The sequence below is a fragment of the Sapajus apella genome, unplaced genomic scaffold, assembly GCF_009761245.1.
Source record: "Sapajus apella isolate SASKATOON/1434 unplaced genomic scaffold, GSC_monkey_1.0 scaffold119, whole genome shotgun sequence".
Taxonomy (NCBI): Eukaryota; Metazoa; Chordata; class Mammalia; order Primates; family Cebidae; genus Sapajus; species Sapajus apella.
Genome location: NW_022437059.1, coordinates 617,132 through 644,188, shown reverse-complemented (window position 1 = coordinate 644,188; position 27,057 = coordinate 617,132). Strand labels below are relative to the sequence as shown.

At 49.7% G+C, this 27,057-nt stretch overlaps 1 protein-coding gene across 3 annotated transcripts in view; it reads left to right on the top strand.

The window, feature by feature from the left end:
• Positions 1-27,009, top strand: part of SMG5 (SMG5 nonsense mediated mRNA decay factor) — a 43,380-nt gene extending 16,371 nt beyond the window's left edge. For all 3 annotated transcript variants that reach the window (XM_032260619.1, XM_032260618.1, XM_032260617.1), the window contains exons 5-22: positions 1,859-1,948; positions 3,385-3,474; positions 4,146-4,224; positions 8,493-8,618; positions 8,726-8,794; positions 9,207-9,415; positions 10,214-10,351; positions 10,512-11,111; positions 12,690-12,865; positions 14,573-14,648; positions 15,356-15,531; positions 17,501-17,659; positions 22,734-22,793; positions 23,164-23,323; positions 23,751-23,841; positions 24,770-24,844; positions 25,237-25,375; positions 25,561-27,009. In XM_032260619.1, the coding sequence (XP_032116510.1) occupies positions 1,859-1,948; positions 3,385-3,474; positions 4,146-4,224; positions 8,493-8,618; positions 8,726-8,794; positions 9,207-9,415; positions 10,214-10,351; positions 10,512-11,111; positions 12,690-12,865; positions 14,573-14,648; positions 15,356-15,531; positions 17,501-17,659; positions 22,734-22,793; positions 23,164-23,323; positions 23,751-23,841; positions 24,770-24,844; positions 25,237-25,375; positions 25,561-25,644 (2,597 nt within the window). In that variant the 3' untranslated portion in view covers positions 25,645-27,009. The remainder of the gene's footprint in view (positions 1-1,858; positions 1,949-3,384; positions 3,475-4,145; positions 4,225-8,492; positions 8,619-8,725; positions 8,795-9,206; positions 9,416-10,213; positions 10,352-10,511; positions 11,112-12,689; positions 12,866-14,572; positions 14,649-15,355; positions 15,532-17,500; positions 17,660-22,733; positions 22,794-23,163; positions 23,324-23,750; positions 23,842-24,769; positions 24,845-25,236; positions 25,376-25,560) is intronic.
• The last annotated feature ends 48 nt before the right edge of the window (positions 27,010-27,057 follow it).

Here is a 27,057-nt window from a genome sequence, read left to right as displayed (position 1 = left end):
TGTTGTCCTAGCTACTTGGAAGGCTGAGGCAGGAGGATCACTTAAGCCCAGGAGTTTAAGGCTGCAGTAAACCATTATTTCATTACTGGTACTGTAGCTGGGGCAATATAGCAAGACCTCTTTCTCTCAAAAAAAACAAAAACAAAGACAACAAAAAAACTGCATTATCTAAAAACAAAGACAACATTATTTCCGCACCATCTCCATAGGTTACTAGATACCTAGAGGGGTTCACAGCTTTAAAAAAAAGATTACTTCAGAGGGTTAGTTTTCCAAACCACTTTAGTTTTTCTCTTCAATGATTTCTCCATTCAGCCAACTGAGAGGTAGCTATAGAAAACATTAGAAATGGCTTTTCCAAATGGAAGCCATACATCCGAGAGGCAGTAAGGTGGAATGGATAAGAGGACAGTCTCTAGAGCCTTTTGTATCCTAGCTCTGCTGCTTAGCAGCTATTTGACTTTGATTTCCTCAATTGTAAAATGGGAGTAATAAGAGTAACCTTGGCCAGGTGCGATGGCTCACGCCTATAATCCCAGCACTTTGGGAGATTGGGCGTTCAAGACCAGCCTGACCAGCATGGTGAAACCATGTCTGTACTAAAAATATAAAAATAAGCTGGGCGTGGTGGTGCGCCTGTAATCTTGGCCACTTGGGAGACTGAGGCAGGAGAATCGCATGAACCCAGGAGGCAGAGGTTACAGTGAGCCAAAACTGCACCATTGCACCCGAGCCTGGGTGATAGAGCAGGACTCCATCTCAAAAAAATAAGAGTAACCTCATAGGGTTGCTATGATGATTAAGTTAATACTGTAGAATGCTGCCGGGCGCGGTCGTGCGTGCCTGTAGTCCCAGCTACTTGGGAGGCTGAGGTGGGAGAATTGCTTGAGCCCAGGAGTTCTGGGCTATAGTGTATTGTGACGATCGGGTGTCTGCACTAAGTTCGGCATCAATATGGTGACCTCCTGGGAGCAGGGGACCGGCCCAGGTCGGAAATGGAGCAGGTCAAAACTCCTGTGCTAATCAGTAGTGGGATCACACCTGTGAATAGCCACTGCACTCCAGCCTGGACAACATAGTGAGACCCCATCTCTTAAAAAAAAAATACTGTAGAATGTTTAAATGAGTTTCTGGCATATGGGAAAACTGCCTCCCAAAGATCTTAAGCTCTTTGAAGCTACCAGGCAGTTTATTGGGAGGGAAAGGTGAGTGTTCAGACATATTTGGCTTTAGCCGTCAGCAGCCTCAGGCAAGGCAAGCTCACTTTTCTCCTTCATGGGCAGACTCTCCAATTCTGCCTTCTCTGTGGACCTCCTCCACTAAGAAGAGCATCTGCATTGGCCTCATTCACATTTCTTTATTTTTTTTTCCTTTTTAAAATGTTGTTGTTTTTGCTTTTTTTTTTTTTTAATTGGCCTCATTCACATTTCATTCTTGGGCAGATTGGTTTCCCATATTTACCCAAAACTTTTTACCTTTATGTACATAACTTCTACCCAAGACACTCATGACCCTCTTCATACTTGAGGCTCATCTCTTCCTCCTTTCTGGAAGCCTTCCTGTGATGAGCTTCCCTCAGGGTGCCATCCTAGGTTAAGGGCCCTAGCCCTCCTCTTCCGGTTCCTTTCTGTCCTATAAATGAATCTGCCTGTAAGTCTCTGTGTCCCTGTGTATGCCCGCCTGTGCTCCTCTGTGTCTCTCCATGTGTCCTGGATGAGTGTCTCTCTGTCCTGGAAGACAGTGTTCCAAGGCTGACCCTAGATTCTTAGTCTCCCTTCTACACATTGGAGAGAGATTTCCCCATAGATGCAGGGAAGCAGAAGAATGGCCCATAAATCTCTTTCTCTTTGTCTCATAGGATGCAAGAAGCCAGTGTCTGCCTCAGGGAAGGAGATGGATTGGGCACAGATGGCATGCCACCGATGTCTAGTGTACCTGGGGGATTTGTGTAAGAATTTGCACCTTTCATTTTCTCTGTTTTGGGTTACAGGACAGTCCCAAGCTGCTTCAGTTGTTGGTAACACCCATTACATGGTTGGAGAGCAGGAGGGATAGTTTCGCCTCTGATAACTTTTTCCCTCCCGTCTGTTTCAGTGATTCCTTCTTTTCACTGCCCTTCCATGAGTCAGAGAGGATCAGTGAATACAGGAAAAAGGGAATTGTCTGAGCTTTGAGCAAATCCAGTTAATAATTCTGTTTCAGTAGTGGGTTGAGAAGATTTTAATTGGATATTTTTCTTCTTTTGTGTTTCTTTTATCTTTATTGACTCCTACGTGAATAGAAACTTCAGCACAGGGATTGTAATTAGGCATCAAGGAGGACTTATCTCCCTAACAGATGTTTCTAAGGATGGAAAAGTACTCTCTTGCTTTATGGACCCTGGGGCCTCTCATTCTTGATAGACAGTGGTTCCTCATTAGGCTGCTGATGTGTGGCTGTTGGGTGCATTATCTCTTACTGACCTGAGTCTCCTATCCCTGCCCCCCACCCACTCCTGGACCCCTCATTGAGCAATGTGTACAGAGAGTCAGCAGTTTCATAGTTGATGGACCAGAGTATCATTAGTAATGTCTTCTCTGTAGAATTGAGCAATTGCATTTCAGAACTAAATATCAGAGGTCTTTGCAAGCATTTATGTGTGCTGCAGCTCCCCTTCATTGTGAAGAGATTGTTAAGCAGAGCCTGTTCAGGCTGGACATGGTGGCACGCATCTGTAGTCCTAGCTACTTGGGAGGCTGAGGTGGGAGATCATTTGAAACCAGAAGTTTGAGACCAGCCTGGGTGACAGCAAGACCCTGTCTCTTAAAAAAAAAAAAAAAGAGCTTTAGGCCGGGCGCGGTGGCTCAAGCCTGTAATCCCAGCACTTTGGGAGGCCGAGGCGGGTGGATCATGAGGTCAAGAGATCGAGACCATCCTGGTCAACATGGTGAAACCCCGTCTCTACTAAAAATACAAAAAATTATCTGGGCATGGTGGTGCGTGCCTGTAATCCCAGCTACTCAGGAGGCTGAGGCAGGAGAATTGCCTGAACCCAGGAGGCGGAGGTTGCGGTGAGCCGAGATCGCGCCATTGCACTCCAGCCTGGGTAACTTGAGTGAAACTCCGTCTCAAAAAAAAAAAAAAAAAAAAAGAGCTTTTTTACTTCAGAAACGCTAAATATTCTTTACATTTTGAACCTACCGGCAAGGAAGAGAGAGTTGAACAATTTGCCCATAGTCGTGCAGATTTAGGACTATGCCAGAGACCCTAGCAGCTTGCCTCCTAGCTCAGGTACCTTCCTTCCGAGCTCTTGTGACAGCTCCTCAGAGTGGACTCCCAGAAGTGGGGGAGAGTTTTCTGAAACTTAGAATCATCGAGTTTCCCTTCCTTTTCTCTCTTGTGCAGCACGATATCAGAATGAATTAGCTGGTGTAGATACCGAGCTGCTCGCTGAGAGATTTTACTACCAAGCCCTGTCAGTAGCTCCTCAGATTGGTAAGTTGTCCCCAACTTGGGCCTCCCAATCCAGTAGATTTTTCCTAGGGAAGATGATGATATTATTGAGATGGCAGGCAGTTCATTCTCATTTTCCCCAGCTCCTCTTCATTCTCAGCTCTCTCATAGTTTACCTTGTTTATACCTTTTCCCTCTGGTAACACACTCAGAAAATGATGGAAGGGGAAGATGAATGGGATAGTCTTGAACTAAGAAGAAGTGAGGCAGAATAGAAGGAAAAGAGAAGATGGCTTTCCTGTCCCTGAGGTCTCTTGTAGAAAGAGGAGGACAATGAGATAAAGGATAAGATTCTGTCATATAGAGAGATGCGGATTTTCGTGTAGGAATGAGCACTCAGAGCTGGGATAGAGGAGAGGGCTCCATGGCATTCCATCAACCTCAGAAGAGCCATAGTGGAAGCCAGAGGAATGGTACTCCATCAATTCAGGTAACACCTGGCTTACCAGGCAGGAACAAGCTGGTAGACATAAGAACAGGTCAGTAATCCCCTAGAGGAGCAAGATTAAGCTGCTAATCAACTGAGATGCCAGTGTTGCCTGCAGACCCAGCTGTTTTCCCCACAAGTTCTCTGATGCTTAACATTGGTTGGGCCTGGCAGCTTTGAAATGAGTATTGTGGCCTTAGACTGCATGAATTTTCTTTCTCCTTAGGAATGCCCTTCAATCAGCTGGGCACCCTGGCAGGCAGCAAGTACTATAATGTGGAAGCCATGTATTGCTACCTGCGCTGGTGAGTATTTGCCAGCACTTTTTCTAGCCCTGCTTTTGTGTGCATATTATTCCTGCTTTGTTTTCTGTCTTCCTTTCCTCTCTGCTCTAGCTTGTGGCTGAGATAGGGGAATGCTAAGATTGAAGGGTCCCTCCATTCAGAGGGACTCTGACACAGCCCTGCTGCTTTTCACCTAACTGCTGGATCTGTATGCACTTGGGCAACTAAAATAGCTATTTATTGTCTTATGCAAAATACAAGATTGCTGTTTTCCAGAAGAAGGAAATAAACTTGATACAGTTGGTAAAATGTTACCAAAGTGGCTTCTGACAAGAGCATCAGAATTCTAGTGTGTTAATGTGGTAATATACATGGAGGGACCAGCAGGGTGAGCCACTGCTTTCCTGGGTCTGACTCTCATCTGTTAGGATATAAAATAACATTTTCGGCAGGGCGTGGTGGCTCACGCCTGAAATCCTAACACTTTGGATTACACAAGACAGGCAGATCACCTGAGGTCAGGAGTTTGAGACCAGTCTGGCTAACATGGCAAAACCCCGTCTCCATTAAAAATACAAATATTGTCGGGTGCAGTGGCTCATGCCTGTAATCCCAGGACTTTGGGAGGCCAAGGTGGGTGGATTGCAAGGTCAGGAGTTCAAGACCAGCCTGGCCAATATGGTGAAACCCCGTCTCTACTAAAAATACAAAAAAATTAGCCAGGCATGGTGGCGCATGCCTGTAATCCCAGCTTTTCGGGAGGCTGAGGCAGGAGAACTGCTTGAACCTGGGAGGTGGAGGTTGCAGTGAGGTGAGATCGTGCCACTGCACTCCAGCCTGGGTGACAGAGCAAGACTCCGTCTCAAAAAATGAAAATACAAAATTTAGCTCAGTGTGGTGGTGAGCGTCTGTAATCCCAGCTACTTGGGAGGCTGAGGTAGGAGAATCGCTTGTACCCAGGAAGTGAAGGTTGCAGTGAGCCAAAGTCATGCTATTGCACTCCACCCTGGGTGACAGAGTAAGACTCTGTCTCAAAAAAACAAAACAAAACAACATTTTCAGGGCACCCAAAATTGATTAAGCATAGGGTATTGGGTGGCCGTAACCAAGAGTACATGAGACTGATAGGTAAACCAGAATACTTTACCTGAAATGCTTTTAAGTTACAGTGAGAAACTGCCAGGAAAACAGAAAAACTCACTGTTGTCACCTAATCAGAGCTAAAGTTGAGGAGCCAAACTCATTCTCAGAAGAAGCTATATAATGAACTTGGGCTTCAAACAAAAGGAGTAGGGTGGTCTTCATAGCTGAAGTGGTCAAGTACTAAAGTATATCCAAATAGTAAGGTAATCAGATACTGAAGTATAAAATAGTAAAATACTAGTTGTACATCATAATTCCGTGTGCCATGATTTTTGGTTCACCTGGTCAAGGAAACCTGGTCCCTGTATTAAGTATTAGCTTGTTGGGGGTCCCCCTCCTGTCTAGATCAGTACAGGCTGGCCTTCTATACATACGCCACTGCATTCATTCATTCTTTTTTATTTTTATTTATTTATTTTTTGCTATAAAGACGTATCCAAACATTTGTTCATTCTTAAGTATTACTAGGTTTATAACCTGTTGTGTCTTTCCCATTTCTTTCTTTCTTTCTTTTTTCCTTTTTTTGAGATGGAGTTTTGCTCTTGTTGCCCAGACTGGAGTGCAATGGTGCGATCTCTGCTCACTGCAACCTCTGCTTCCTGGGTTCAAGAGATTCTCCTGCCTCAGCCTCCCAATGAACTGGGATTACAGGCACAGGTTTTCTCCATGTTGGTCCAGCAGGTTTCGAACTCCCGACCTCAGGCGATCCACATGCCTCAGCCTCCCAAAGTGCTGGGATTACAGGCCTGAGCTGCCGTGCCTGGCTGTATGTTTCCCATTTCTTAAATGCCTTCCAGAGAAAGCACCCCCTTACTTGTCCTGGGTCCCTCATCACGCTTAGCATGATTTAGGGTGGGTCATTTCCAAAAGAAAGCCAGGCATATCCAAGTTTGGGAGGTGCCCACTAAGGGCATACCTGACTCTGCTAAAACAATTCTGTCTTGGTTTATGGGTTAGACAATTGGGCAGGGCTCAGTTGGGCAATCCGCCTTCTCCTAGTGGCATTGTTTAGGGCTAGTCATTGGTATTCAGCTGATCTGAAGGTCTGACAGGTCTGGAGGGTTAGCACATTTGGCCCCTCCCTCTCCATGTGGTCTTAGGACCATGTATGGTATTTTCTACAGGATAGAACTTATGTAGTGGCTCAAGGCTCTAACAGTGAACAATGATTTAAGAGACTTGGAGGTTGTATCTGCCAGTTTCCAGCTTGGGCTGGAAACCGAGTTAGTTCTATAATACTCTGTTGGTCATAGTCCTTCCTCCACCAGCCCCCTGCAAGATTTAAGGGAAGGAGAAGTAGACCACAGTTCTCAATGGAAGGAGTGTCAAGTAATTTGTGGCTATCTTTAATTCACCACAGACATCGGTTTCTTCTATTTTATACCTTATTTATTTTTTTTTTTTTGAGACAGAGTTTCGCTCTTATCGCCCAGGCTGGAGTGCAGTGGCACAGTCTCGGCTCACTGCAACCTCTGCCTGCTGGGTTTAAGCAATTCTCCTACCTCAGCCTCCTGAGTAGCTGGAACAACAGGCACGTGCGACTATGGTGGGCTAATTTTTTTGTATTTTTAGTAGAGACGGGTTTTCACCATTTTGGCCAGTCTGGTTATAGCTCACTTTTTATAATTAAAAACATGTTTTTAAGAAACAAGACACAGGCCACGTTCAGTGGTTCACGCCTATAATCCCAGCACTTTGGGAGGCTGAGGCAGGGAATCACCTGAGGTTGGGAGTTTGAGACCAGCCTGACCAACATGGAGAAACCCCATCTCTGGCTGGGCTCAGGGGCTCACGCCTGTAATCCTAGCACTTTGGGAGGCCGAGGTGGGTGGATCACCTGAGGTCAGGAGTTCAAGATCAGCCTGGCCATCATGGTGAAATCCCATCTTTTAAATTAAAAAAAAAAAAAAAAAAGAAAAAGAAACCCCATCTCTATTAAAAACACAAAATTAGCCAGACATGGTGGCGCATGCTGGTAATCCCAGCTACTCAGGAGGCTGAGGCAGGAGAATTGCTTGAACCCAGTAGGCGGAGGTTGCAGTGAGCTGAGATCATGCCACTGCACTCCAGCCTGGCAACAGAATGAGACTTTGTCCCAAAAAAAAAAAAAAAGATTACCTGGGCAAGGTGGTATGCACTTGTAGTCCCAGCTACTGGGGAGGCTAAGGCAGGAGGATCAACTGAGCCCAGGAGTTTAAGGCTGCAGTGAGCCGAGATTGAGCCACTGTACTACAGCATGGGCAACAGAGCAAGACCTTGTCTCAAAAGAAAAAAAAAAAAGAGGCTGGGCAAGGTGGCTCACACCTGTAATCCAAGCACTTTCGGAGGCTGAGGTGGGTGGATGACCTGAGGTCAGGAGTTTGAGACCAGCCTGGCCAACATGGTGAAACCCTGTCTGTACTAAAAATATAAAAATTAGCCAGGCGTGGTGTCAGAAACCTATAATTCTAGCTACTTAGGAAACTCAGGCACAAGAATTGCTTAAACCCAGGAGGCAGAGTTTGCAGTGAACTGAGATCATGCCACTGCACTCCATCCTGGGTGATGGAGTGAAACTCAGTTTAAAGAAAAGAAGACTGTTGGGTTGGAGACTTTTATCTGCCATGTATTAGCTGTGTGACCTTGGTCAATGTACTTGTTCTCTCACAGGCTCTGTGTCCTCATCTGTGAATGTGGACAGTATTAGGGTACATTGCCTGACACAGTGGGTGCTCAGTACATGTTTGTGTTTTCATGTGGGGAGGATGAGGATTAATTGAAATATTGCATGTAAATATCCTTGTACATAGTAAATGCTTGTTAAATGCTATCCATTATAAAGTATTCTATGCTTATAAAAAGATAAAGGATAATATATTTCAGGGATGGCAACTAAGTTAAGTTTGTAACAGAGTAGGATTGATTGTCTCCTTTCTAGATACAAGGGAGAGTAAGATATCCTTTTTCCTCTGACTAATCTAGAAGTTATGTATATATGTTTTATCAGGAAAGATAAATAACTCATGAGCCTTCTACCCTGAGTATGTACATGGAAGCTGAGGCTGGGAGCAGCTTATCTTTTCTAGTAACATTGTTTCCTAAAGCCCCAGCAGAGTAACATGTCTTCCCCCTGCCAAGACTCAATAGCTCACCTTGATCTCCTACAGCATCCAGTCAGAAGTGTCCTTTGAGGGGGCCTATGGGAACCTCAAGCGCCTGTATGACAAGGCAGCCAAAATGTACCACCAACTCAAGAAGTGTGAGACTCGGAAACTGTCTCCCGGCAAAAAGCGGTGAGTGGGGCCTGTGAGGAGGTGGGGGGTTTTTCTGCAGTTGGTGCAGAAGGACGATAGGGACTGTGGGGCCATTCAGCATTTACTTTGGGCCCCTCTCATTCCAGATGTAAAGACATTAAAAGGCTGCTGGTGAACTTTATGTATCTGCAAAGCCTCCTACAGCCCAAAAGCAGGTGAGTGGAAGAGACATGAACTTGGACTGCCCTGTGAGCCCCAGCCTTGATGACTGCTTTACAGAAGGTGCTTTGACAACAGTGGACTGTTGAGTTCTGCCCTCAGTTGGAACTTCCCTAGCCAGTTTGTCCTTTCTTGGCATTCCTCACTGTTTCTCCCAAGGATCCTGTGCCCATCCTCCTGCCAGCAGCTCTCTGGCACAGAATGGGTGCTGAAGAAATGTTGAAGAGGAAATGACTGAATGAAGCCTCCTCACATCCCTCCCCTGTTTTAGTTGCTGCCCTTCCCTGCTGTGCCCTCAGGTCTCTCCTGCAGTGTCCCATAGTCCTTTCTCTGAATCTTGTATTCCCTGCTCTTCTCCTTCCCCAGCCCCCACCACTAACCTCCCCTGTTACTCTTGCCCTTCTGTAGTTCCGTGGACTCAGAGCTGACCTCACTTTGCCAGTCAGTCCTGGAGGATTTCAACCTCTGCCTTTTCTACCTGCCCTCCTCACCCAACCTCAGCCTGGCCAGTGAGGATGAGGAGGAGTATGAGAGTGGATATGCTTTCCTCCCGGACCTTCTCATCTTTCAAATGGTCATCATCTGCCTTATGTGTGTGCACAGCTTAGAGAGAGCAGGTAACCTTCCCTGTGTTCCTCTTTTCTCCTCCACTGGCATTGGGGATCCTCACTCCCCTTTTCTGCAGCTCATTATTCATAAACTTCCTTCCACAAGCAGTCTCTTCACTCCTGTGTCGCTGCTTGGCTGTGGGCGAGTAAGGGCCAAGGGATCCTACCCTAAAGGAGCTCCTGGTAATTGAGTATAAGCAACAGCGCTTTTCCTTCCCCTTCTCCTTACCGCCTCCCATAAATACGCACACCCTTGGTCAGGGCCTGTGCAGAGACGAGGGTCAGGATACTTAGTGATGATCCAGACAGAATTCACACATTGCTATTGGAGGCATTTAGGCAATTCTGGAAGCCTTTCTGGCAGACGTGTATGTAGAGCAAGATTGGGAGGTAAGGATGGATAGGGCTGGATGTGAAGGCTCTTGAGGCATGGGGAGGAACCCTCAAAGCAAGGGAGGATGAGATGGGACAAAAGGATATGCTTATCTGAAGGAACACCAGGTGAGATGGTACATTCTAGATTATGGAAGGAATAATAGGACAGGTATAGTGCCTCACACCTGTCATCCCAGCACTCTGGGAGGCTAAGGCAGGTGGATTGCTTGAGCCCAAGAGTTCAAGACCACCCTGGGCAACATAGTGACACCCTTGTCTCTAAAAAGTTAAAAAAAAAAAAAAAAAAAAGGAAGCTTTGACGAGTAGTTGATCCTTAGAAGGGTTGAGAACAGATGAGATGAGGTTGGAATTGATGGTGCCTTCTCCTCATCCGGGCCCTAGGCCCCTAATGCCTGACTTTCCTGACTTTAGGATCCAAGCAGTACAGTGCAGCCATTGCCTTCACCCTGGCCCTTTTCTCCCACCTCGTCAATCATGTCAACATACGGCTGCAGGCCGAGCTGGAAGAGGGCGAGAATCCTGTCCCGGCATTCCAGAGTGATGGCACAGGTGGGAGAATGGGGGAGGTCATCACTATGGAAAGATTGGTGTGGGGCATGGGGATCAAGGAAAGGAACACAGACACGGGGGAAGTGGTGGTGGAGAGCATGTTCCAGCTTCCAGGCTCCACCTGTTCCTTGGGCTCCACCTGACCTTCCTCTTTCCACAGATGAACCAGAGTCCAAGGAACCTCTGGAAAAAGAGGAGGAGCCAGATCCTGAGCCGCCTCCTATAGCACCCCAAGTAGGTGAGGTCAGAAAGAGCCGTAAGTTCTCCCGCCTCTCCTGCCTCCGCCGTCGCCGCCACCCACCCAAAGCTGGTGATGACAGTGACCTGAGTGAAGGCTTTGAATCGGACTCAAGCCGTGACTCAGCCCGGGCCAGTGAGGGCTCAGACAGTGGCTCTGACAAGAGTCTTGAAGGTGGGGGAACGGCCTTTGATGCTGAAACAGACTCAGAAATGAATAGCCAGGAGTCCCGATCAGACTTGGAAGATATGGAGGAAGAGGAGGGGACACGGTCACCAGCCCTGGAGCCCCCTCGGGCCAGATCAGAGGCTTCCGTTTCCCTCAATGGTCCACTGGGCCCCAGTGAGGCTAGCATTGCCAGCAATCTACAAGCCATGTCCACCCAGATGTTCCAGACTAAGCGCTGCTTCCGACTGGCCCCCACCTTTAGCAACCTGCTCCTCCAGCCCACCGCTGACCCTCATACCTCAGCCAGCCGCAGGCCTTGTGTCAATGGAGATGTAGACAAGCCCTCAGAGCCAGGTATTTCGACCCCTTCATCATCCTGTTGTGGTCCACACCTACATGCCATAAACACTCACCTGAGAGGCCACCCTCCTCTCTGTGTGAGTGACCTCTCATCTCTATCCTTACCTTTGGCCCTTTGCCTGTGGTGTAGCCCATGAGTTTTTTCCTGAGGATCCTATCTCCTGCTTAGTCTGTCATTCGTGGCTCCCAACCCATTTGTTGGTTTTCTTTCTCTCGCACTTCACCCTGCCCTGTTTGTTTGGGGCTTTCCTCCCCACACAGCAATTGCAGCTGGAGCTTCCTTCCCTGGTGCCATCCCAGGTCCTTCCAGGGCTCCTGGAAGCTAGAAAAACTGATACCCACCAGGGCAGGTGCATTAGAGTGAGACTTCTCTGGTGATGATCTTCCCTGCAAAGAATACCCATTTAGTAGCAGCAGCAGCCATTTGTTAAGGCTACTCTATGCATTGTTCTAGGGCACTGTGGGTGTACAGTGGCGCAGTCTCAGCTCACCACAACCTCCGCTTTCCAGGCTCAAGTGATTCTCCTGCCTCAGCCTTCTGAGTAGCTGGGATTACAGCATGTACCACCACGCCAGGCTATTTTTTGTATTTTTAGTAGAGATGGGGTTTCACCATGTTGGCCAGGCTGGTCTTGAACTGTCGACCTCAAATGATCACCCTGCCTCAGCCTCCCAAAGTGCTGGGGTTACAGGTGTAAGCCACCATGCCCAGCCACCTCCAAAGTTTTATATATGGTGTTCTGTCTGTCTGGCATGTGCTTTTCCTCCCTTGCCCCCAGCCTGTCACTTAGCTAATTCTTACTTGCCCGCCTAGATTTTAGCTTAAAAGTCATTTGCTCTGGGACTCCTTTAAGGCTATGTTAGATTTGTTTCCTGTGGCCGCCTGCACCTCTGCAGCCCCCAGCCGTTTCCCACTCTGGTGAGGTTGCCTGTTGACTTGCCTGTCTCCCCAATTAGACTCTGAACTGCTTGAGGGCAGGACAGAATATGTCTTACTTATTGCTGTATCCCAGTACCTAACACAGTGCCTGCCACATGGGTGGGACTTAGAACTATCAAATGACTGAGTGAATGACAGAAATGAGAAAGCTGATGCTCAGAGATGTGAAGTGAGCAGCCCAGTGTTCTCACTTGCAAATTAGAAGAGCTAGGAGTTGAAAGTAACTCTTTTAAAACTGTACTCCTTGCTTTTCTCCCTCCCTTAGCTTCCCTAATTGTCTGCCCTGCCTTCCAGCACAGAGTAGGCACTTCATATATACTGGTTGAATGAATAGCTGTAGATCAGTGTCACAAATTGAATCTGTAAGAATCATATTTAAATTTAAAAGGTGCCATATTTAAAAAGCAACCTTGGTAAAATGAATTTGAGGAGATTAAAAAACAACAACAGTTAGTGGGTCTGGAAAAATTAAACAAGGGCCTGTTAGTGATATCCCAGCTTTTTCATATCAGAATTCCTCAGAAGGGCCCAGGCTGGGTGGAAGCATGCTCCCTGCACAGAGCTGAAGACTGTCGCCAGTGCCTGTAAGTTGTTTATCCCAGTTCTTTCTCTTTCATTCCCCCACCCCTCAGCCTCTGAGGAGGGCTCTGAGTCGGAGGGGAGTGAGTCCAGTGGACGCTCCTGTCGGAATGAGCGCAGCATTCAGGAGAAGCTTCAGGTCCTGATGGCCGAAGGCCTGCTTCCTGCTGTGAAAGTCTTCCTGGACTGGCTTCGGACCAACCCCGACCTCATCATTGTGTGTGCACAGGTGTGTTGGTTCACCCCATTGCTCCTGTCAGGTCCCAGGGTCTTGGAGGAGAGGATGAGCAAGGATGGGGCCTGAGAATCCCCCTAGATGGCCAAGACAAGAATTACTCCAGGCAGCCAAGCAGCTATCTATGCTATGCCCTATTGCTTCTGACAGGGAAGGATTAGGCATGATCTTGGCCCTCACAAAGCCTGTGGCCAGGGAACAATGAGCAAGCTGCTTATTTTGCTTTGTATCCCCAATGCTGGCCATAATGGCTGCCATTATGTGTAAGGAAAGTAGAAGTATGTGTTCAAGGACCAAACTTGATAAATACCAAAGAGTCCAGAGAAAGGAGACAGCATTGTGTAGAGGATAGTGGCAGAAGAGATAGGAACTTCTGACAAGAGTTGTGAAGATGTACTAGGCAGGGGAAACAGCCTAAGGAGAGTCACACAACAGGACTGAGCCGTCCGGCTGGCTGCCATGGAGGCTGGGTGGGGCCATGGTAGCTTTCCCTTCCTTCTCAGGTTCAGTGTCAGTATTCAGCCTCTAATTCCCAGAGACATTTATTCAGTGTTTTCTTCTAGGGGCACACCTGCCCTGCTGTGGAAGACCCTCTGCCCTTTGGTTTGCCCCATTCCCTAGATGAGAGAGTTTGGGTCAGGGCCAGGTGCACCCTTGGGTGTGTGCTTATGTCTGATGGCAGTTAGTTACTCAGTCATTAGTCATTGAGGGAGGTGTGGTGAAGATGGAGATGCTGAGTCACATTCCTGGAGAGGTGTTCCAATATGGGCACATGGGAGGGCCGGAAGGAAAGGTTTCTGCCTGACATAACGAAGGCACATCCTTTAACACACTGAATTTCCCCGCTACCAAGATCCAGAAAGTCCTTGTGGTTTAACTGCTTTCTCTTTTCGTAAAGCATTCAGCTGGTGAAAAAGCTCAGCTAGGCTCTTCTCGAACTCCTGACTCAAGTGATCTGCCTGCCTCAGCCTCTCAAAATGTTGGGATTACAGGCATAAGCCATTGCACCCAGTCCAAATGTGGCTTTTTTTGTTTTTTGTTTTGTTTTCTTTTGAAACAAGTTCTCACTTTGTTGCCCAGGCTGGAGTGCAGTGGTACATCTCAGCTCCACTATGGCCTCAACCACCCAGGCTCAAGCAATCCTCCCAACTCTATCTCCCCAGTAGCTAGCTGGGACAACAAATGCACACCACCATGCCCAGCTAATTTTTTCCTTTTTTTTTTTTGAGAAGGAGTTTCGCTCTTGTTACCCAGGCTGGAGTACAATTGTGTGGTCTCAGCTCACCGCAACCTCCACCTCCCGGGTTCAAGTGATTCTCTTGCCTCAGCCTCCTGAGTAGCTGGGATTACAGGCACCCACCACCACGCCTGGCTAATTTTTTTTTTTTTTTTTTTTTGTATTTTTAGTAGAGACGGGGTTTCTCCCTGTTGGTCAGGCTGGTCTCGAACTCCTGACCTCAGATGATCCACCTGCCTCAGCCTCCCAAAGTGCCGGGATTACAGGCATTAGCCATTGTGCCTAGCTTTCCGGGCTAATTTTTGTATTTTTTGTAGAGACAGTGTTTTGCCTTGTTACCCAGGCTTATTTTGTTAATTTTTAAATCAAACCCCCATAGGGCTGTGAACATAGGCCATATCCCCTAGTGCTGTTCTCTCTCACTGTCTCTGGCTAAAGACTTCCTCTTCCTTCTCTCTCCCCAGAGCTCTCAAAGTCTGTGGAACCGCCTGTCTGTGTTGCTGAATCTGTTGCCAGCTGCTGGCGAACTCCAGGAGTCTGGTGAGGGGGTCCCTGGCACTACCCTCCTTTCTTTTCTCCTGCATTGGCCTCACTAAGCCCATCCCCCCTCCTCTTAACCCAGCCCTTGGGGTAAGGAGGTTAATGGGATTCACTGCCAGCCTCCCTAGCACACAGCAGTCATTGTGTGGTCTAGGGCTCTCCGGTTTCCCACCCCAACACTGTTGTACTGTGTGTGGGCAGGTGGCCTGGTCAGCAAAGAGTCTCTCCCTGGGGAAGACAAGGGCAGAGTGAGAGGGGCCTGGGAGCCAGGCCTCACTGCCGCTGTTGCACTGATGCCTGCGGTCATTGAGAATTGACTTTGACCTACCAAGTTTGTTTGGCTCATCCCCTCCCACCACCTTCCAGATGGAAAACTCCACCTGTTCCTATTTCTTGAGACTTGCCAAGGGCTATTCAATCATCCTGAGCCCTTCCTCTCATTTCTATCCCAATGTAATTGTCCCTTCTATCAGGGAGTCTTCCTGACCTGAGCCATCCTTGTTCTTCCTGAGCCTCTCTGCTCTGCCTGATTGGCTCTTATGTGTCCATCCCTCTTTCCTTCACTCCCTCCATGTCTCGCCACTGTCTTAGGGTATGTCCTGTCTCATTGTCTCATCCGCCTGATAATTCCCAAAGGGAAGGGCTATGTCTCTCTGACTGGGAGTTCCCACAGGATGGATGGTCTGATATGTCCTCCTTCTGCCCAGGCCTGGCCTTGTGTCCTGAGGTCCAGGATCTTCTTGAAGGTTGTGAGCTGCCTGACCTCCCCTCTAGCCTTCTGCTCCCGGAGGACATGGCTCTTCGTAACCTGCCTCCCCTCCGAGCTGCCCACAGACGCTTTAACTTTGACACAGATCGGCCCCTGCTCAGCGCTTTAGAAGAGGTGAGGATATAATTTCTTATGCCACAGCTGTTTGTCACACACAGCGACAAACGGGCTCAGGGCTGGGGAGAAAGAGGGCAAGACACCCTCTTCCACCTAGACAGGGACAGTGTCCTTGGGGTTATAGGCCATGCACCCTTTGTTCAGTGAGCCATTTTAGCTTTCTTCCTACCTTGGCAGGATGTCCTTCTAAAGGTCTGCCATTGGTGCCACCAGTAGGTTCTACAGAACAACTACCCCCCTTCTTTTCTCTGTCTTCTGTAAAGGGCAGAACAAGTGGTTATTGGAGCTTTGAAATCTTTATCAGTCTCTTTTCTAACTCTGGGCCCAGCCTGCTCTGAGCTGAACATAAAGCAATCATAGAAAGTTAAAGCTGGAAGGGAATGTGCTGCACCCTTAGTCCAGCAGCTCTCACCCTTGAATCTCCATTACCATATGGGCCATTTGGGGGCAGCAGAGGAAAGCCAAGCAGGCAGGCCACCCAGTCCTGACATGCAAAAACCAACTGGCTGCTCCCTCTCCAGCCAGAGCCGCTTGGCTCTGTTTTTTTTTTTTTGTTTGTTTGTTTGTTTTTGAGATGGAGTTTCGCTCTTTTGCCCAGACTGGAGTGCAGTGGCACGATCTCAGCTCACTGCAACCCCCACCTTCCAGTTTCAAGCAATCATTCTCCTGCCTCAGCCTCCCGAGCAGCTGGGATTATAGGCACTTGCCACCACACCTAGCTAATTTTTGTATTTTTAGTAGAGACAGGGTTTTACCATGTTAGCCAGGATGGTCTCAAAGTAGTGGCCTTGTCATCTGCCTGCCAGGATGGTCTCGAAGTAGCGACCTTGTCATTTGCCTGCCTTGGCCTCCCAAAGTGCTGGGATTACAAGCCTGAGCCACCATGCCTGGCTGGCTTTGTTTTATATTTTAGAGTTCTAATAAGATTTTTATTTGAGAGTGAAGAAGGGTTTTACTGACCACAAAAGTAAGTTGGGGCCAGGTGTAGTGGCTCATGTCTGTAATCCTAGCACTTTGTGGGGGCCAAGGCAAGGGGATTGCTTGAGCTCAGGAGTTTAAGAACAGACTGTGTAGGCCGGGCACAGTGGTTCATGCCTGTAATCCCAGCACCTTGGGAGGCTGAGATGGGCGGATCATAAGATCAGGAGTTTGAGACTAGCCTGGCCAACAAAGTGAAACCCTGTCTCTACTAAAAATACTAAAATTAGCCGGTTGTGGGGTTGAGTGCCTGTAATCCCAGCTACACAGGAGGCCGAGGCAGGAGAATTGCTTGAAACTGGAAGGCGGAGGTTGCAGTGAGCCGATATCACGACATTACACTCCAGCCTGGGCGAACGAGCAAAACTGCATCTCAAAAAATAAAAAAGAATAGCCTGGGCAATATGGCAGGACCCCATTTCAATAAAAAAAAATACAAAAATTAGCTGGGCATGGTGGGGCGTGCCTGTAGTCCCAGCTACTTGGGGGCTGAGGCGGGAGGATGGGTTGAGCCCAGGAGGTAGAGGCTGCAGTGAGCTATAATCACACCACTGTCCTCCAGCCTGGGTGATAAAGCAAGATTCTGTCTCAAAAAACAAAAAATTAATATTAAGTGTGGAAAATGTTATCTAGTTTGGTCCCATGGAGCATATGAGAAGCATTAGGAGAGAGATGGCATTAGAACCCAGGTCTCCTCACTTCCAGCCCATGCCATTTTTTCTTGCTTCTTAGCTCAAGTCCTGGTTCTCTGGTCCTCCTAGGAGTTTCCTTGCTGTACCTACTCATTTTGTGGCAGTTAAAGGCTCTAGGCCTTAGTGTTTCTCCTTCGCACCCCGTAGAACACAAGTCTTTCCCTGGAGCCCTTGTTGCCGAGGTGGCTGGGCCAGCAGGGAGGTGGGAGGGAGGGAGGGAGGGAGGGGGTCCTGGAGGGCAGGGTGGGCCTAGAGGGCCCTGCTCAGTGGCGCTCAGCTCCTGTCTCTCCCCCCAGTCAGTGGTGCGCATCTGCTGCATCCGCAGCTTTGGTCACTTCATCGCCCGCCTGCAAGGCAGCATCCTGCAGTTCAACCCGGAGGTTGGCATCTTCGTCAGTATTGCCCAGTCTGAGCAGGAGAGCCTGCTGCAGCAGGCCCAGGCGCAGTTCCGAATGGTGAGTCAAGCCTTCCCATCCCTGTCAGCTCTGCTCCCATTTACCTCACTGAGAAACCTGGGCAAGATGCGTAGACTGTCTGGTGGTCTCCACCTCAAGGGCATAGTAAGATGCTTAGGAAGAGGGAAGGGGAGGCTGGGAGGGAGGCCTGGGAGGGACTAAGGTATGGGACTGATAGGGACTGAGAGAGGCTTTGAGCAGAGGCTACCTGGCTCAGGACCTGTACGCAGACTGATCTGGGTTTGAGGCCACCTCTTAGTCTATGAATTGAGCAAGTCACTTAACCTTGCCAAGCCAGTTTACTTGTCAGTTAATGTGAGAATAAATAGAATCCACTTTATATAGTTTTTTGAAGATAGAATGATAGTGGATATGAGGTGCCTTGCACATTGTCTTATGGAGCATGTGTATGCTTAGTAAATGTTTCCTCTCTTCCCGTTCATGGGAAGGGATAAAGACTGAGGAATAGAAGGCAGTGGAGCGCTCCTGATATAAGGGGCCATGAAGGAACCTTCCCATCTCAGATATGGTCCCATCCCACAGGGGCCCCAAAGGATAGAAAGTGTTACCTCTTTTCCATCCAGTAATTCACTCCACAAATGTTTATTGAGAGTCTACTTTGTGCCAGACATGTCAGTATTCTAGGCACTGGGGTTACAGCAGTGAACAAGACAGGCCTTTCTCTTGGGGGGCTGATACTTTGTGAGCAACAATCTGGTTTTCACAGTGGGGCCTGCACAGCCCTGGGCATGTTTCCCGACACACCACCCCCTGTGAAGTGGCACCAGTACATTTGGGTTGTTAGTGTCTGGCATATGTGTCTCAGCAAGCCCTCAGGGTTTCTTCTTCATCTTAAGCCAATCCCCTTCCCCACATTCTTCCTTTCCACCCGTCCCAGGGCCAGCAACTTCCCCACCCTTTCTGAGTCCCATTTCTTATGGGCATTCTGCTTGGCTGGGAAGGGGCAAAAGCTCGCCAGAAACTCCCTTTCTTGCTGTTTTAAAAACAAGCACATTTTGTTAAAAACAAACCTTTTGTGTTAAGGCTTTTATTGCTAGTGCATAGAGGAAGACGTGGTGGGGGGGGGGGTTACAAAAATAATTATGAGGAAGTTAGACAGTTTCAAAAAATGTTAGAATTTTATCAGGCATTTCCTCTGGCCTAAAGCTCCTGAAGACTTCTCCTGGAGGGCCAGGGAGTACCTGCTAGCTGAGGCTGCCTCCTGCTCTGCTTGAGTCACAGGCTTCCACCCCGAGGGGCTTATCCTCAGCCAGAGGAGTGTTGTCCTTGTCATGTTTATCAAGAGTGTTCTCTATGCACAGCCTAGTTTGCATGGGACATCTCATCTAACCTTTGCAGCAGCCCAGTGAGGTTGGTGCTTACATCCTCCATTTTATAGATAAGAAAATGTAGGCAGGGTGCCGTGGCTCACACCTGTAATCCCAGCACTTTGGGAGGCTGAGGCAGGCAAATCACTTGAGGTCAGAAGTTTGAGACCAGCCTGACCAACATGGTGAAACCCCATCTCTACTAAAAATACAAAACTTAGCTGAGTGTGGTGGTGGGTGCCTACAGTCCCAGCTACTCAGGAGGGTGAGGCAGAAGAATCTCTTGAACCTGGGAGGTGGAGCTTGCAGTGAACCAAGATCATGCTGCTGCACTCCAGCCTGGGCAACAGAGCAAGACTGCCTCAAAAAAAAGACAAAAAAAAAAATATATATATATATATATATATAGATGAAGACAAAGAAACATTCCTAAGATCAAAAAGTGTAGTCGGTAGTAGAGCCAGGGCTCTGGAGTTGGACAAACTGTGGAGTTCTTATCCTGGCTCTTTTCTGCTGCTTTAGAGATTTAGCTTTTCTCTATGCGAAGTGGGCACTAGGAGTTGCTGGGGCTGCAGGATCTGCTGATGGGACCTCTAAAGGTAGGCTTTCCCTCTGAGGAACATGTAGGCCCACATCTGTTTGTTGTTGTTGTTGTTGTTTTTTGAGACAGAGTTTTACTCTGTCACAGAGGCTGGAGTGCAGTGGCGCCATCTCAGCTCACTGCAACCTCCGCCTCCCAGGTTCAAGTGATTCTCTTGCCTCAGCCTCCTGAGTAGCTGGGATTACAGGCACATGCCACTGCGCCCAGCTAATTTTTTTTGTATTTTTTAATAGAGACAGAGTTTCAACATCTTGGCCAAGCTGGTCTCGAACTCTTGACGTCGTGATCCACCTGCCTCGGCCTCCCAAAATGCTGGGATTACAGGCATGAGCCACCGCGCCCAGCTCGGCCCGGCCCGCATCTGTTTGAAATGCTGGGTTGGTGATGCTGATCAGAGCCTCAGATTAGCACAGCTCCTTCTTCTTGGGTCTAGATGGATCCCACTTACCTGCACTAGTTCTGTTGGGGGGATTTTACACAAGTGCCCCCATCTCCCTCTCTTGAATATGGGGTTTCACAATTACCATTTTAGCCTAAAAGCAACCTGTGGACTTGATTTCTGCTGTAGGAAGAGGGGAAGTTTGTCTATGGGGCCTCCCTTTCTTACCAGTTTGCCCATAGGGCCTGTGAGAGAATGACTGTCCCAGGAGGTTAAGCTACAGTCAGCCAGCCAAGATCTGGTCACTGCCCTCCAGCCTGGGTGACAATGAGACCCTGCCTCAAGGAAAATGGCTCTCACCTAGGCTCTGGTCTTCTGCTTCCATTCTTTCATTTGACCACATTGTTTCTCAAAGGGGACACTATTGGCACTTTGGACAGAACAATTCTTTGTTGTGCAGCACTCTGCAGGGGTTGGGGGTGGATCTTGCAACTGTAGACTTTATTCATATTTCCCTAGTGTTCCCACCAGTGTCTGTTTTCTCTTCTGTAATCCAGTCCAGGATCCACAGTATGATTGATTTTCACGTATCCTTAGTCTCCTGCGATCTCTGACAGTTCTCAGTGTTTCCTTTTCTTTCCTGATGTGACACTTTTGAAGAGTACTGGTCAGTTATTTCATAGTATCCTTCAGTTTGGGTTTGTGTGATGTCTCATGATGAGAATGAGAATTTTTTTTTTTTTTGAGGCAGGGTCTTGCTCTGTCAACCCAGGCTGAAGTGCAGTGGCACAACCATAGCTCACTGCAGCCTTGAACTCCTGGGCTCAGGCAATCCTCCTGCCTCAGCCTCCTGAGTAGTTAGGACTACAGGCGTGTACCACCAAGTTTGACCATGTATATATATGTGTGTGTATCTTGTAGAAAAGAAATGGGATCTTGCTATGTTGCTGAAACTGGTCCCAAACTCCAGAGCTCACTCCAACCTCCACCTTCTGGGTTCAAGCAATTCTCATGCCACAGCCTCCCAAGCTGGGACTACAGGCACAAGCCACCATACCTGGCTAATTTTTGTATTTTTAGTAGAGACAGGGTTTCACCATGTTGGCCAGGCTGGTCTCGAACGCCTGATCTAGGGTGATCCTCCCACCTCAGCCTCCCAAAGTGCTGGGATTACATGTATGAGCCACTATGCCTGCCTCCAAGATGAATATTTTATTTATTTTTTGAGATAGAGTCCTACTCTGTTGCCCAGGCTTTAGTACAGTGGCTCAGTCTTGGCTCTCTGCAACCTCTGCCTCTGGGTTCAAGCAATTCTCCTGCCTCAGCCTCCTGAGTAGCTGGGATTACAGGCACCTGCCACCATGTCTGGCTAATTTTTGTATTTTTAGTAGAGACAGGGTTTTGCCATGTTGGCCAGGCTTGTTTCCAACTCCTGACCTTAGGTGATCCGCCTGCCTCGGCCTCCCAAAGTGCTGGGATTACAGGTGTGAGCCACCACGCCTGGCCAAGATGAATATTTTAAAGCACCACTTTGATGATGCCACTTTGCTTATCAAAGAGTCTTCAGTGGGCTGGGTGCCATGGCTCATGCCAGTAATCCCAGCACTTTGAGAGGCCAAGGTGGACAGATTGCTTGAGTCCCGGAAGTTTGAGACCAGCCTGGGCAACGTGGTGAAACACCATCTCTACAAAAAATACAAAAATTAGCCAGGCATGGTGGCATGTGCCTGTAGTCCCAGCTAGTTGAGGGGCTGAGGCAGGAAGATCACTTGAGCCTGGGAGACAGAGGTTGCAATGAGCGGGAATCGTGTCACTGCACTCCAGCTTGGGTGACAGATTGAGACCCTGTCTCAAAAGAAAAGCAGAAAAAAGAGTCTTCATTGGCTCCCCATAGCTTGCAGGATAAAGTCCCCATCCATAACTTCATCTTTTAGACCATATTAAGGAATTTGGGCTTTACCCAGAATACAGAGGAAAGGCATCGGAAGACTTTAGGTAGGGCTGTAATGGGCATCACATGGTTTTTAAAAGATTGCCTTGGTTGTAGGTGGAGAAAAGGGATTGAATTAGAGGCAGAGACCAGTAGTCAAGGAGAGGTGTTGACTTAGACTAGGGCTTCACAGTGGAGGTGGAAGGATTTGCATACTGTTTAGGGGCACAGTTGACAGGACAGGGAAGCTAATACTTTCTGGGGCTGAGAGAGGGAAGATTCAAAGCCAACCCTGAGCTTTCTGACTTGGGCAGACTGTAGTTTATTTACCAGGCTAGGGAACACTAGAGGAAGAGAAGCAGGTTCTTGAGGAGCAGATTGGGCTGCTGAGTAGGCAGTTGGATGTGTGGATCTGGAGCTCAGGATGGTCAGGCCTGGGCTGAATCTGCAGATGTGGAAGATGTTGGCAAGCAGATGGGGGTAGAAGGTGAGGGAGTGCATAGGTAGGATCTCCTGGGAGGGGAGACCAGATTGAGAAGAGCAGATTGAACCCTGAGGCACAGCCAGGTGAAGTCCTGCTTGGCGATGCACATGGCTGTCTGCTCCCCTCCCCTGCAGGGCCTGGAACGTCATGACCTGCACTGGGTTGGTTATGGAGGTTGTTCACAGTGCAGCGGAAGAATATTTTTTCTTCCATGCCTCTCCTCCCCTCATCTAAAGTGACTTTACATGAAGCCACACTGTTTGAGACCCCAGGAAATCCTCTTGGTCTTCCTGATCACCGGAGAAGGGCATGTGTATCCTAACTCCTAATAACTCGTGTCTTCCCCTCATAGGCACAGGAGGAAGCTCGTCGGAACAGGCTCATGAGAGACATGGCTCAGCTACGACTTCAGGTAGGAAATCAGGGGCCCAAGTGCTTCTTCTGCACTTGGTAGAGCTTTTGCTTAAACCCCACTGGCAGGTCTTCCCCCTTCCATTCTAGGCCCCCTGCTCTGTTGCCGCTGTGTCCCTCCACCTCTCCCAGCTCACCCTCCCTACTACCAGCCCTTCACTCAGCCCCCTTTCTGCTTTCACTTCTGTCTCTCCCTTTCTCTTTAACTCTAATTTCTGTCTGTTTTTTCCCCAAAGCCATTGGTAGAAAGGTCCCCTGATCCCCTTAGCAATAGGAGAAACCCCATAAGAGCTACCTTGAGGACCACTGTTCCCCCACCCCAGGCTGAAGGGGTCCCCCGCAGCTGTACCCACCCTGCCCTCTCTCACCAGCTCGAGGTCTCTCAGCTGGAGGGCAGCTTGCAGCAGCCCCGGGCCCAGTCGGCTATGTCTCCCTACCTCGTCCCTGACACCCAGGCCCTCTGCCACCATCTCCCTGTCATCCGCCAACTGGCCACCAGTGGCCGCTTCATTGTCATCATTCCAAGGACGGGTAAGTACATTGGAGAGGTAAGGGGACAGATAGAGTGTGGGTAAAAGAGATTCTGGGCTTGGGATTAAGAGACCTTTATTTGGGGCTCAATTTATACACAGTGACCTTGGTCAAGTCTTACCACCTTTGTGAACATGTCACTTCATCATGCAATGGACATAACAGTCCCTATTCTGCCTCACAAGATATTTGGGAGAAACAGAAAATAGAAGTGAATACAATGTGAAAGTACTTGGTAAATTCCAAGTATATTGCTGTCAGAAGGTCACTATCTTCAGAGAACTTTGTGAGCCCTCTAGGGAGCCAGGGTCCTTTCTTTGCCTGCAGGATGTACTGAGGTGAGCTCAGATACTTCCTCCAGAGCCTCTTGTCACAGCAGTCTGAGCTTATCTGTTTTGTCCTTCCCTACCCTCACCTTGCTCACCAGTGATTGATGGCCTGGATTTGCTGAAGAAGGAACACCCAGGGGCCCGGGATGGGATTCGGTACCTGGAGGCAGAGTTTAAAAAAGGAAACAGGTGAGTGCAGGCCTGGCGGGACCTGTGCTGCGTCCTGGGTCCATCTTTGGACAACACATGCTTATAAGCCCCTTGTTCCCTATGGGTAAGACACATACATACCTGTTGCTACGCACAGTTTGCTCACTGCCTGGGGAGTGATACCACAGATCATTAGAAGTCAAGGTCGTAGGTGCCGAAATGACAGGTGACCAAAGGAGCCAGGAGCCCTGTGGGGAGCACTGAGCTGCTGTCCTTCTTCCTCTGGGGCAAGCCTGTGATCACCACCCACTGGGGAGAAGGGAGCAGGCTTCCCTCCCCCAACATTAGACTGTGAATTTCTTTACAGGAGGAGTTTCTCCTGCTTTGGGGTGGGACAGGTGATCAGGTTTCTCAGAGTGTGAGGGCCTTCATCTGGGCTGCCCACCTTCCCACTGACCTGAGGCAGTGGTGAGACTGAAGCCAGCCAGGGATGAGCAGATGGCAGCATGTGCAGGTGCTCAGCCCGGTGCAGGCCTCCTCTTCTGGCCTTGGGGACCGGAGGAGGACTAGGCAGAGGGTGTAGGGAATAATGAGAAAGCTTCCCTCTCCATGGTAGCCGGCCCACCCCCTCCTCTGCATCTGCTCTGCCTGGCCAGGAAGCTGTACAAGGCCTGATTGTTTGGACCTTGTCTCCAGAAGCCCTGAGTTGAAAAGCATCTGCTAATTCTCCCCTCTCAGATCCTCCCCTGGGAGGAACCAAAGAATTGATGTTATCAGGAGGAAGAGCGAGCCTCGCCCAGCAGCCAGGAAGCCACTTGGAAATGGTTCTAAACAGAGCTGTGGTGGGAGAGACGTGTTCCCTGCCCCGCCTGCAAAACCAGGCCCACAGAGCCACAACGGCCTGCTTTGTGTAAGGCACCCTGCCTGTCCTCTGCTGCTGACTTCCACTCACACGTCTCCTTTGCAGGTACATTCGCTGCCAGAAAGAGGTGGGAAAGAGCTTTGAGCGGCATAAGCTGAAGAGGCAGGATGCAGATGCCTGGTAACACTTCAACCCTCACCCCTAGAACCTCAGTCAGGCCACCTGCCTTGCTCCTCCGCAGGCATTCCCAGGGAGAACGGGCAGGGCTGGAGAGTTCTGAGGCTGTGCACGTAGCCTGCCAGGGCCTCCTGCAGGCCCCACCTTTCGAGAGTACGAAGTTGCCCCAGCACCTGAGCTTTGTAGATGGGGCAGCCTCTTCGGGCCTTGCGATGCTCAGGCTGGTATTTTCCTTCAGTGCACCTTTGCCTCCTCCCCATAGTGTCTCCTCCAGGGCCAGCCTCCAGGGCCCACTGCTGCTTGCTGCCCTCCCAGTCCCCAGCTGCCCCTGTCCCCTGGTGGGCTGTGCCAATGCTGGGTGGTGACCCATCTTCCCCTCTGCCTCCCATCCCCAGGACTCTCTATAAGATCCTGGACAGCTGCAAACAGCTGACTGTGGCCCAGGGGACAGGTGAGGAGGACCCAAGTGGCATGGTGACCATCATCACAGGCCTTCCACTGGACAACCCCAGCGTGCTTTCAGGCCCCATGCAGGTGGGTCATGGGTGAGGTGGGGGGATGGTGTGGAATAGGGACGAGGTACCAGAGTAGATTCTGTCCCCAGACCCTCCACATAGCTGTCCTTTTCTCTCCCATCACTCCTTCCCCAGCCCCTCAACGACTTGCTCCTCAGTTTGGGAGGTCAGGCCCTCTCCATCTTTCCTCCTCCCCTTCCACAGGCAGCCCTGCAGGCCGCTGCCCATGCCAGCGTGGACATCAAGAATGTTCTGGACTTCTACAAGCAGTGGAAGGAGATTGGTTGAGACTGACCCCCAGGCCCTGCAGTGGGGCTGACTCCAGATCTCTCCTGCCCTCCCTGGCAGCCAGGACCAGCACCTGCAGTCACCCCACCACACGCAGACTCATGCACGCACACAGGAGGGAGGCCTAGCTGCTCAGAGGCTACAGGGAGGGCCCAGGAGCCAGCTGGGAGGGTGGGGTCCCTTTGTTGCCAAGACGTTAAGAAAGCGAGGAAAGTGCTTAGAGCAGGAGAGTCCTGTGGGCCCCTGGCCAGCCTTCTTGCCTCAACTCCCCTGCTGTCTCCAGGGGCAGGTGGCAGGCATGGGTACCTGCATTTCACTGGAGTGGGTTCTTGGATCTCTGAGGGGAAGGAACAGCAGAAGAGGGCCCTTCTTCCTCACCCAAGATACAGGGTGGTTGGGGCCAGAAGTTTGGATCCTCCAGGTCTTGGGGAAAGAGGTGGGTAATACCTGATGTCTGCGTGGTTCTCTGCAGACCCTTCCCCTCCTCAAGGACCACCCATACTCCTTTCAGCCCCCTTTATGGGGGCCGGGCAGCTCTGGAGCCAGCCACGGGCTCTTACAGAAGCGAGGCCTGGAGTGGCCTGCACCGAGTTGCAGGGTCAGGGTTCGTGTGCTCCTCCTGCCACAGGGGCCATACATCCCACTGCCCCACTTCTGCTTTCTGTCTTCCTCTGTCTAGCTTCCAGGGCAGGGAGCAGGCCCCACCTAGGGCTGCAGGCAGTCTGGCCTGTGCCAGCGTGGGCTCCCGTGCCTACCAGTCTTACAGGCGCTGTGCTTGTTCTCCTGGCTGCTGTGCTAGGGCAGAATGGGATGATGGAGAAGAAAGGGGGTGCAGTCTGACGCCACGCCCCGCTTCCTGTCTACAGGAGGGCTGAAGACAAGGGGCTGGCATTCAGTGGGCAGCAGAAAGAAGAGGCCCCTTGAAACTGCTCAGTCAGGGGTCCCCTGTCCCCCCTTTTGCCCTCCCCAGGACTAAAGACTTGGAGGCGCTGGGTGTGGGGCTGGCTTCGGGAGTGTCGAGGTGAATATGTGGGAGCAGAGATCATGAATAGCTCAGGGCAGTGAACGGCGCACCAAGAGCAGGGTCGTGTGTGGGAGGCTGTGGCCAGGATTGCCTCAGCTCCTCCCCCTCAGGCTGGGAGGATAGTACAGGCTGGCGGCTGGGGTTGGAGGGTCTCAGCTCTGCTGCCCCCACCCCAGTACTAGCCTGCCTTCCCAAGCTGTGGCTTGGAGGATAGCTGGCTTCCTGCCTCTTTCCTCTAAAACAGCAAGTCTGGGAAATCCTGGGGTGAGTGGGGTCACCCCACCAACAGTTGCTGGCAGAGACTGAGACTAAAGCATCACTTAATAAACCCCCAAGCCCAACCCTGTCTCCTCGTGCCTCTCTACGGAAGTTTTATTGGGAGGTGGGAC